This window comes from Aptenodytes forsteri, unplaced genomic scaffold, assembly GCF_000699145.1.
Source record: "Aptenodytes forsteri isolate BGI_AS27 unplaced genomic scaffold, ASM69914v1 Scaffold347, whole genome shotgun sequence".
Taxonomy (NCBI): Eukaryota; Metazoa; Chordata; class Aves; order Sphenisciformes; family Spheniscidae; genus Aptenodytes; species Aptenodytes forsteri.
In genome coordinates, this window is record NW_008794110.1 from 754,445 (window position 1) to 764,797 (window position 10,353).

A 10,353-nucleotide genomic window follows, 5' to 3' on the forward strand; every position below is an offset into this window, starting at 1 on the left:
GTGCTGGGCGGGCGGGCGGGCGGGCTAGCAGGCTGTCAGCTGCCTCCGAGCTCCACTTGTTGTCTAATGAGTTCCTTCTGTTGCGTGTTGATGCAGTTCGTATGGCTCATGGTTGCAAGGAGAGATGTGTTATTCCCGAAAACTACAGCGCAGAAACGTGCGTGTAAGCCTTCAGAAAGGCCAAGCTGCAGCCTGCGTGTACGTCTTCGTGGGAAACAGGAATGATCCATCTAGGCTGCTATTCCAAAAAGCACTTGAGAGCATACTTGACCTTAGGTGCTTTTCCTGAATAAAGATGCCTTCCTGGATGAAAGCCTTGAAAAGAGGAAAGCTAGCAGCTATTGACAAGCTTTTTGTTCCTTTCCCCCAGGTAGCCATGGTGGAGGTGCAGCTGGAGGTGCAGTACAAGTACCCCCAGATGCTGCTGATTGCTTTCAGTGCCTGCACAACAGTGCTCGTGGCAGTTCATCTCTTTGCCCTTCTCATCAGCACCTGCATTCTGCCTAACGTGGAAGCAGTGAGCAACATCCACAACCTGAACTCCATCAGTGAGTCCCCGCATGAGCGCATGCATCCCTACATCGAGCTGGCGTGGGGCTTCTCCACCGTCTTGGGGATCCTCCTTTTCCTTGCGGAAGTCGTGCTTCTGTGCTGGATAAAATTTCTGCCTGTGGGCTCCATCCTGAAAAATGAGACCACCAACGTCGAGAAGCCCAGCAGCCATGCGGGTTGGCAGTCAGCACTGGTCTCCACCATCATCATGGTCCCAGTGGGTCTGATTTTTGTCGTCTTCACCATTCACTTCTACCGTTCTTTGGTGCGGCACAAAACGGAGCGTCACAACCGAGAGATCGAAGAGCTTCACAAACTGAAAGTGCAGTTAGACGGGCATGACAGAGGCATGCAGGTAGTGTGACAGAGAGGCAGAGGCTGCTTCCAGCAAATCCGCTCAGCTAAGGCTAAGAGCAAAATACCTGTTTTGCTAGTTGGTGAGACGCACCAGCGATGGATTGTCTTGAGGCTTCAATATGTAAATGCTAATTGCCTGCCATATATAGCTGTGGGTTCTAGTGCTGTTTCAGATGCTGGGGTCCCTGGCCTGTTTCTGGTCCTACACACTCGCGTACTTAGGTCAACACTGCCACGGAGTTCAAGGTCAAAACTTTATCTACCTTAACATCGGTTCAGGTAGCCAAAAATCTGTATTTTTTACAAATGCAATATTCGGTGGCCAAAAGTAAAACTGCATCAGCTGTCCAAAAAGCTGGGGGGGGTGTGTAGGACCTGTCTTAGGTGTCAGAACTCCCTGGCTGTCAGTGCAGCAGCAATTAACTGGCAGCTCGTTTCTAGAGCTGAGCTGCGTAATGAGGGTATCTGCAGCTGACTTGAGGACATCCAGGAAAGCACAATAGAAACTGTGAGTGTTGATCACCTCTGTTCCAAAGCAAGTGTTCCATAAATACATAACCAGAAAGAAATCAGCCTTAGCTTTTATGTTCTTTTCTTGCTATTGCTTACTATATTTTTACAGCTGGGGAGGTAGAATTTCGAGTTGGAGGAGGCTGGGAAGTTCTGTCATACTTTCTTCAGCAGCATCTGTCACTTTAGATTGAATGAATGCCAAGATCATGTGTTTTTTCCCAATAAGAGGCAAGAGTGCCCAGGGAAGGCTTACAGGTGTTTTAGTTTTAACAAGGACATTCTTAAAACAGAACAGTGACAGGGAATTTAATGAGACAAAACTTTGAAGGACTAGAAAAGCAAGGTTCAAGGAGGTAAGGAGTGACAGCATATAGCATATTGTAGAAATCTGTCGCTGTGTCGTCTTCCTTTATGTATTGTTGCAATGTCTTTGCCTGGTTTGCTGGAGAGAACAAACCCCAGCCCTGTGTATTTCACCAGTTGTTTGAGGGTTTTTTTGTCAGCTGTAGCATTTGTCTGTCAAAAACGAACAGGGAGCTTCCTTCTCCCTCCACCAAAGCAGGCAAGTCCTCTGGTGGAACCTGGAGCTGTACTGGCGAGTCTGATGGAGCAGGACCCGGCGAGAGAGCTGTGTGCCCGTTAAAGAGCTATCACCTTTCATTTGAGCTGACTTTTTTTTTTCAGCAGCAGAGAAAATGACACTCGCACGTCTGTATCGCTTAGCAAGGGAAGCTTGTAAATTCTATAGCATCTTTTTGGGTGAAAACTTCTGTGAAAATGATTTTATGATTTATGGTAACTTTGTGGAGGGAAAAGAGTGTTTTGCAATCATCAGCTCTTTTAAAGGAAAGTAAGGCTTTCTGCCACACAGGGCTGAAAGAAGCAGAAGCACATTTTCTTGGCCCTGATCCTGTGCCGATTTCCTGCTCTGCACTCAAACATTGCAGTTTCAGAGTCTCCCAGGCCTTACAGGTTTCTGAAATCATTAAGGATGTTGGTAATGTTGTATTTAACCCTGGTCCCTTATTCCACTGGGATTTGAGAAATCTAATGGCAGTGTGTTACATGTCAGCTTCCCAGAATGGAGAGTACACGCAAACCCCGGTGCAGCAGGGTGAGACTATCCCTATATTCCTCTCTGGCGAGGGCCTTGGAAACCCAGAACTAATCTCTCCTGTTTACATGTGAGTTTGAGCATTGCTGAACAAGCTGCTTAGCACTGTGTCTGTGGCTTTCATCTGTTGTTCTTGCCGCAGTTGGCATGTACCATATTGGCTGATGTGCAGCAAAGAAAATAGCCTTTGTGTGCTAAATGACTAGTCTGTACTTATGCAGATACACAAAAAATGAGTGCCCTCCAGGAGGTGGGTGGTCGTGAAATTCATACGATCTCTGCAGGAGTCTGGCCTCTCTCCCTCCTCTTTTTACCATAATAAAAATTCAAGGTTTATACAAAAAAATCAGAGTTGAGTTTTCTGCCAAGTATTACACACATAGGCTCTTCTACCAACAAAATTTCTATTGTGAGGCCAGAGCCAGACCAGATAAGATGAATCTCTCATTTGTACTTTGCAGTCTCCTTTACCATCAGTAATAATAGGACTCTGTGCTGTGGAGCTCAGGAGGTTGAGGAAAGTATTGAGCCGTTCTTGTAATTAAAAAAAAGTTTCACAGTGTGCATACAATGCTGTGAAAGCAATGCAGCTCATTTGGAAACAGCCAAATTGTTCGTTTAATTCTTTGCAGGTATAATAAACTTCAGCAAATGGAGAAATGCAGCAGAAACTGTGCTTTGATTTTCGTAGGATAACTTGGTGAGTGAGGCTTTGGTGGGATTGGATTCAAGTCTCAAGGCAGCGGATCGGTGACTGGAGTGGTATCACCTTACTCTAGCAGGGAGTCTGAGGTACGGTTTCAGATGGTGTCCCAAGGGCGAATGCACTTAAAACAGAATAATAATGTGCTTTCCCATCTTTGCTCGCGGCTTTGTTTCTTGTGTCTCTCTGGGCACCGAGTTCTCCCTTCCATGAGAAGCCCACGGGAGTATTTTTGCTCTTTGACTCTGGCATCTGGGATCTCTCTAGGTTACCCATCACCTTCGTGCTGTAACTCCTCTCCTTCTTCTTTCCCAACAACAGCATTTGCTTTTCTTGCTCCTGCCTCTCTTCCTCCAACTTGTTTACGTTTTCACTGCTGTTAGGTCCAGACTTGTGCTGTGGAAAGATTGCCCATGGTATCAGCCACGGTAGTTCATCCGCAAAGGAGTAGGGACATTGTACTTGTTCAGGTGGGTGTTTCTGTGCTACAGCACCAGAAAATCCTCCTTGCTTCTGCTGCTCCCCCCGTGGCTGTCAGCAGGATTCCCATCAGTCAAGCGTGGAGATGCCTGCCTTTCCACACCGCCGCTGGTGTCCCCGCGGGGCTGGCCACGCGCTGCGTCACATCCGAGTTTGCCTGCCAGTGCCTGGCCATGTCTGTCCTGTGCTGTCACCTCTCTGTTGTTCCTGGGGTGTCTGTCGTTCCTGGGATCTCCCGAGTTTTGTGTGGCTCTGTTCCTGCAGCACCTCCACAGGGATGCTTCTCCCAGGGGTCCTGCCCTCGGGCTGGGACATGTGTCGAGGATCACCCCTGACGTGTGTGTGAGCTTTCTGTACCAGCTTTGGGCCCTTGGGTGCTGTAGTTTGGGATGGCTGTTGCCTTAATTCTCTGCTCCCTTGGGCTGTGACTCTCTGGACCAGTTCTTGCCTTGTTTGGGCCATTTTTCCAATTTCTGCAGCGGGGCTCGCCTTGGCTTGCTGCAGGGGACAGCCACCATCTCACTCCACAGTCCTGAGTCCTCTTTCAGATTTTTTTTTTTTGGACAATTTTTTCCCAGCAGAAAAATGCCTCTGCAGGCTCCAGCACTGGAAAGACCCTTCCTAAAGCGGGGAAGGAGCTGTCGAGGACAGGGGTATGGCCCCGCTTCCTATTGTCCCTGGGCACCTGCCTTGGTTTAGGAGGCGACTCCTCTCTCTCCTTCCCTCGTTAGCAGGAGTCAAGACCAGGCATGAATGCAAGACGGAGGGAGCTGTCGGAGCCGGCGCAGTATCGGGTTCTCCCTTTGCTGTGGTTAGTGGTAGCTCTTACTCCGCGAGCTCCCTATTTTTAACGTTGCCCTGGGGCAGCCCTGGCTCTGGTAGCTGCCGCCCCCTTGTTTCGATGGATATGTGACTCTCGGGGAGGCTTTATGGCCAGAGGAGATGGAGTAGATGTTGGATTTGACCGTCTGGGCCTGACCCACGTGACGGATGAAAGCGATACTGTGCGAGAGCCCCGGGTGGAGTGCGCTCTGCAGTAAGCGCTCAAATATGTGGAAGTGTTTATAGAGAGCTGGTGGGGTGGGTGCAGCCGCAGAGCGAACATCCTTCAGTTCCCTGACGCTGGGACTCGGGGACGGGCAATCCCAGCTTGCCACGGGGACGGCCGCCCTGGGCTCGGGGATGGAGGTGCAGGGTGCCCGGCCAGCTGCGGGACTGGTTGCTCGCACTTCACATTCTCCTCTTGCCTTTCCATGGCTTTACGTGGGATTTCATAACGTCCTTTCTCTTCTTTCCCTGCCTTAAACAAAGAAAAGGCCTTCGGATTTCCCTGCTTCTGTAGCTTCGTTACCTTCTAAATCTAGTTGCATCTACTTTTAAGACAGCTTCCTCAGTGTCCCCCCCGAGCCGCAACCTCAAATTCAGATCCCAGCCCAACTGGGCCAGCGTGGTTATTTTCTGATTAACTTCTCGCAGGCTGTCTCCTCTGTACCCATTTCAAACAAAGTGGTTTCAGTAATTACTGACTGGCTGAATTTGGAAAGCATTCGCGTGAATACCTGCGCATACGACTGGGAGCTCGCCTTCTGCCCAGGGTTGTAACAACGATGAGTGCTAAGTGCTAGGAGAAGGGGAAAAAAGAAAAAAAAAAAAAAAATCTGTATTTTAGCTTTGCCTATTCTTGTTTTATCTCTGCATGAACAATATTTAATGTAGAACAACGTCTGTATCTCAGTTATTGTCCAGCTGTGTGAGAGAAACTGGATAAACTTGCTATGTTTTATGCTTCTTGCTGATTTCAGACTGATTTTTTTGAAAGGCAGCTCAAGTCCTCCAGCATTCTCTATGGGTTAACTTGGGTTTTGCCTTTTTTTTTTTAAAGCTTGGTCAAATATTATCCTTTTCCTTTTAAAATACACAACTAGATAACAATTAGATGTGCTTCCTTTTAATGAGGGCCTGGTTCTTGGTATGTGTTTTACAAGTGCTAATCTTGGTTAAGAAGATAAACAGCTGTGATAGGAATTCCTCTAACATGAAGATCATTAAAGTTTGTCTTACATTAATAATACTAGCATAGTGGCCAAAATAATTTTTGAGAGCTAATTAATTAAAACCTCTATATACTTTTCTCAGATTTCTCTGGTATTTGACAATCCAAATCAATTGTAAATGTTCTGCAGCGCTGTGATTCTGGCTTTTTAGGAGAGAATGCACATGAAGTTTTACAACAATACAGAACCGATGGGTGTGTAATTGCATTTTGCTCTAAGATGATGTCCAAGAGGCTGTTTAACAGGTGAAGAATGTCAAAAGATAGACATAGCAATGACTGTGTCGTGACTAGATTAAGTTTTGGACTTCAAAAACATCTAGACAAAGCCCTCAGAATATAATTATTTGCATTTTTTAGATTTAAGATACAAACTAGGAAGAGCTGGAATTTTCTGGCAAGAACGGCAGCTTCCCGTATAGTTTGATCGAGGCAGAAAAATTCAGCTAACAAATGCAGAGCACAAAATGAACTAATATTGTTTATCTTGTTATTGTGGCTCTCTGATTCATCGGAAGCCATCATCTGCTTTCACTGCAAAGAGAATGAAACAGCAGGTACGCGCACAGAAAGTATTTTAACAGGCTGAGAGCACAATATAAACCTAAAAGGGACCATTGGAAATAAGGGCCAAACGTTAATGGCAATACTTGACTGCCGCAGTTTGCCGATTGCTGGAGGGGCTCACTGCTGGAAGGGTGATGAGGATATGGGCTCAGCGCTTGCTGTATCTGTGAAAGCCTGCCCTGGGTTTCCTCCCGTAGCGTGGCTTCGTGCTGAGCTCCGGCAGGCTGCCAGCCTTGTCCTCCTGCTTGGCCGAATGTCCTCTGCTCCGACGGCAGCTCCAGGTGCTGGCCTGGGGACATGGCGCTCTCTACGGCTGCTGAGCCCTGTGGACACCAGCGGCACGGTGCTGATCACACCAGTCTGCCGGAAAAAAGGTTAGGAACGGCTATTTTGAGAGCACAAGGCCCCGCTTCTGGGAGCGAGCTGGAGAAGTTGCAGCCTATGAGAACTTTCCTGGGATAAAGCTCGCTGTGAGCAAGCGTGGCCTGCCTGTTGCATGTTGGCTGGCTGGGTTTGCAGTGACGGGTTGCCGTCGGAGAGGGCATGCTGTGCCTGCCGAAACGGCTGCTGGAGCACGTAGGTGACGCTCGCCAGCCGGTCTGGATGGAGGTTTGGGGTTCAGGACTGCCCGTGGGAGCCCCGCTCGCAGGTCCCTGTCGGAATTGTCATGTAGACGTCCACAGGTGTTTAAATACTGGGCTAAACTGAAACTGGTTCATTGCAGCCACAAAGGACTGTAGCTGTTATCTGTTAGCTTAAACTGATAAAAAATACCCTGATTCACCCAACTGATTTCTAGTAACTGTTTTGTTGGGTGAAGAGCTCCCTCGCCTGCAGCGCAGGGCAGCGTCTGCGGCACGAGCGCATTACTGTACAGTGAAACCTGTGCAGTGTGCCAAGGAAGTACTTCTAGGGCAGAATACAGCTGTGCGGGGACGCCGAGATCCCATGTGTAAACGCGTCCCCTTTCCTTACCAACTAAAGCCAGGCAGCGTTGTAAAGGCTTGTTTTACTGTTGTAGGTGTGACTGTGCTGAATGGTTTTGATGACACAACTGTGTTTATTAAAGGATCACGCTTCTTCCACGGCACAACTTCATTTTCAAGAGCGCAGAAGTTTGTTCCGAACAGACAGATGGCCTCAAATCAGCTTCTGCTACAAACGACTACTTGAATCTTAGGTACAAGGCATGATTCAAACCTGACTGCTGGAGGTGCCAAGAAAAAAAATGATAGCCGCCAGCGTTGCAGTCTGTTGCCCAGCTTATTCCCAAAATCAGACTCTTGCTACTGAGAGTTGACAGCGGGGTTCAGAGATGACAAATGATCAGAAAATAACACAGTCTGTGCAAGTCTTTGGTCTGAACTCTGTCCAAGCCGTCTCTGCAGAAGAGTCGGCATCGGCCCTCTGCAAATGCTGCTCTTTGGTCCCAGAAGATACAGGTCACACACAATATTTATGATTAATCCTCACTGTTAGAGCATGAATCTTCAGCAAAGGATAATTACCTTAATTAGTTCTCGGTGTGTTGTACTATCTGTGGAGAGATGCTTGCTTACCCTCCTCCCCCGGAGAGCTGATCTCTAAAGGACCTATCTGAAGCGGGTGAGAAGATAGTTGTGTCCCTACGGCACAGTGCAACGCTAAAAGCAGTATGACAGAACCAAGTACGGGCCAGGAAGGGTTAAAATCTACTGCAGGGCTTGGGCTAAATCTGCGCCAAGGGCTGTTTGATACTCAGCTCAGTTTAATGATTCTAAGTTTCCTTCTTGGTTTAATTTAAGTATTTAAGAACCGGCTATTTGCTTTTTGCATTTTATTCCAATACAGTTAATGAATACAACAGCTCATTTCTGACTTTCGCCTAAAAGCTCCCATTGCCCAGGAAAGTCTTTGAAGAAGCAAGCAGCCCACCCCTTCCTTGCACTCTCTTACTTCTGTTTGTTAAATTTCCATTTGAGCTTATCTCTCTACACACCTGGTTCCTTACGCACACTTCAGAAATAAACCGGAGTTGTACAAATTCTGTACTTTATTTTTCAAATTTCCTAACAAAATGCAATTCTGGCTTCCCCTTGCTGATCACACTGGTCTTCCTTGAAATGAAAGAGCTATTTCTAGCAGTTCTTTACCCAGTTCCTCATGCCTTCCTCCGGTGCTGAACTCCGCAGACAGCTCCCTGAACGTGACACAGATTCGGCGATGCTCTATATGCTTGCGGTAAATCGCGTGTTTCCACTTGTACCGTGCGTCACCGTACAGCACCACCAGAGACCTTCGGGGTAAGTGAATGGCAACAGTCACCTCTTTACTTGGAACAAGCCTTGGGGATAAAATGCAGCTGATTCCCTCTTCGCCTGAATTTTTGCACGCTGACGTCTGTGCAAAAGATCCAGGGGGACTTAATTCCCCGTTTTCTTTACTGAAAGTGGGAAATAATTGGATGCTGTCCTCTGAATCACAAGACATGGATAGGACGGTTTTTGAGAGCAAGTTTAAGCTAACGAGACGCTCTCCCCAAAGCCACCAGTCATCAAAATGTGGGTCGATGGCAGAACCTCTTTCTGGCATGTAGTCCAGATTACATTGTTCAACAGGTAAGAAACCACCTAGTACAGAGCAGGCCTTCATTTGTGCCACAATCTTTTCACTAAAACTTGGCAAACCGGTAAAGCTGCCAGCTTTCAGCCTTTGTTTCTTGAAGTTCACTTTGGGTCCATAGTCCTGTTGGGAAAGAAGAGGGGGGGGGAAGCTAGCGTTAAGGAAAGATCTAGGCCAAGTCTTTTTGGAGAGGCTGTGATCCCTACAGGGCTCACGGTCGTCAAGACTTTTGATTTCTCTTCTCATCTCTTCCAGTGACCTGGTCATCAGGTTGCAAAAGGACTCAGTGAAGCTACATTAATCTCACTGGAATTAGATTTCTCACCTGTAAAGTAAAAACAAAACACTCACTCCTTCCACTTGGAGATTGTGTGAACTTTAATGCCTGAACACGCGCCATCAAGTACGATTTGTTACTACGACCATATGTTTTTGCAAGAAGTTGACTTTAATTGCAAGTAATTCTTGCAATCGATTTCAGGAGAAGCTTCCGAAGGAAAACATTTAATGAAACATGTAAATGTTCTGTGTTCTAACTGAAAACAGCTTTCCTTTTCCAGAGGGATCTAACAACGAATGTGCTTGTAGAGTCAAACCTGTTTCTTTCGGCCGGACTGTGATGGCTTCCAGTCATCTCGATCCATCAGTTCAACTATCTCAGATTCTTCATCTTCGCTAATGAACTCCCCCGTCAGAAACACCCCTGGAAATGGAAATGCCCAGCCAGCAAATTCCGAGCGCTCGTTTCCTTTAGCTAGGCCTGTTGCTGGACAGTAAGTGAAATTTTCTTCTCCCTGTGGAAATAACAATGGAGAAGGAAAAAGCGGTGGGGGGAAAACTTATCAAGAGAAGGTATTTCCATGATTTACCCCTGCAGCCTTGATGCTGCAGCATGAAAGCTGTCTGTACAGGATTCTTGCAGACATGAGAAATTTTACAGCTGCTTCTGGGGAACGATTCTTCCCTGCTTTTTTTACAGCTCCAGCATTACTGTGCTGCTCGCTTGAAGCCGCTTTTCTTTCCTAGTAACGTCTTTATCCTGCAAAGACGGGGAAGCAGAGATGATCCTCAGTGCCGAATGTGTAAGGAGATTAATGGTGGGTGTTCCTCAGGCCGGCTGTAGAGATAGGGTTTGTCATATCGATAAATGTTGAATGAGGGAAGTTGATAAAAATCGCTGAGGCCGAAAGGCTAAGCTGTAGCGAACCTGTCTTGTCTTAATGTACGAAACCCAGGTAAGGGCTGTCCTCCAGCAGCACGCTCGGGAGGGGAGGACAGCGGGGCCAGCCCGGGGCGGGGGGGCTCCGCTTTGTCCCCAGCCCGGGCTCCCGCTCGGGGCCCAGCACCTCCGCGGGCCCTGCAGCCCGCTGGGGAGCCGGGGCCGGGGCCGGGGCCCTCTCCCGGCACGGGGGG

General features: G+C 47.8%; 2 protein-coding genes across 3 annotated transcripts in view; one reads left to right on the forward strand and one right to left on the reverse strand.

Moving 5' to 3' along the window:
• The window catches only part of ORAI2 (ORAI calcium release-activated calcium modulator 2), a 12,744-nt gene extending 8,915 nt beyond the window's left edge, over nt 1-3,829 (forward strand). The window contains exons 3-4 of one of the 2 annotated variants that reach the window (XM_009275405.1): nt 371-907; nt 1,982-3,829. In XM_009275405.1, the coding sequence (XP_009273680.1) occupies nt 371-907; nt 1,982-2,065 (621 nt within the window). In that variant the 3' untranslated portion in view covers nt 2,066-3,829. Of the gene's footprint in view, nt 1-370 lie in introns of both variants that reach the window. The other variant, XM_009275415.1, reaches the window with a different exon arrangement.
• A 4,526-nt stretch (nt 3,830-8,355) lies between these two features.
• Nucleotides 8,356-10,353, reverse strand: part of ALKBH4 (alkB homolog 4, lysine demethylase) — a 3,269-nt gene continuing 1,271 nt past the window's right edge. Inside the window, exons 2-3 of the mRNA XM_019471039.1 lie at nt 9,537-9,778; nt 8,356-9,063 (exon numbers count right to left, since the gene is read on the reverse strand). Of these exons, the coding sequence (XP_019326584.1) occupies nt 8,422-9,063; nt 9,537-9,778 (884 nt within the window). The 3' untranslated portion in view covers nt 8,356-8,421. The remainder of the gene's footprint in view (nt 9,064-9,536; nt 9,779-10,353) is intronic.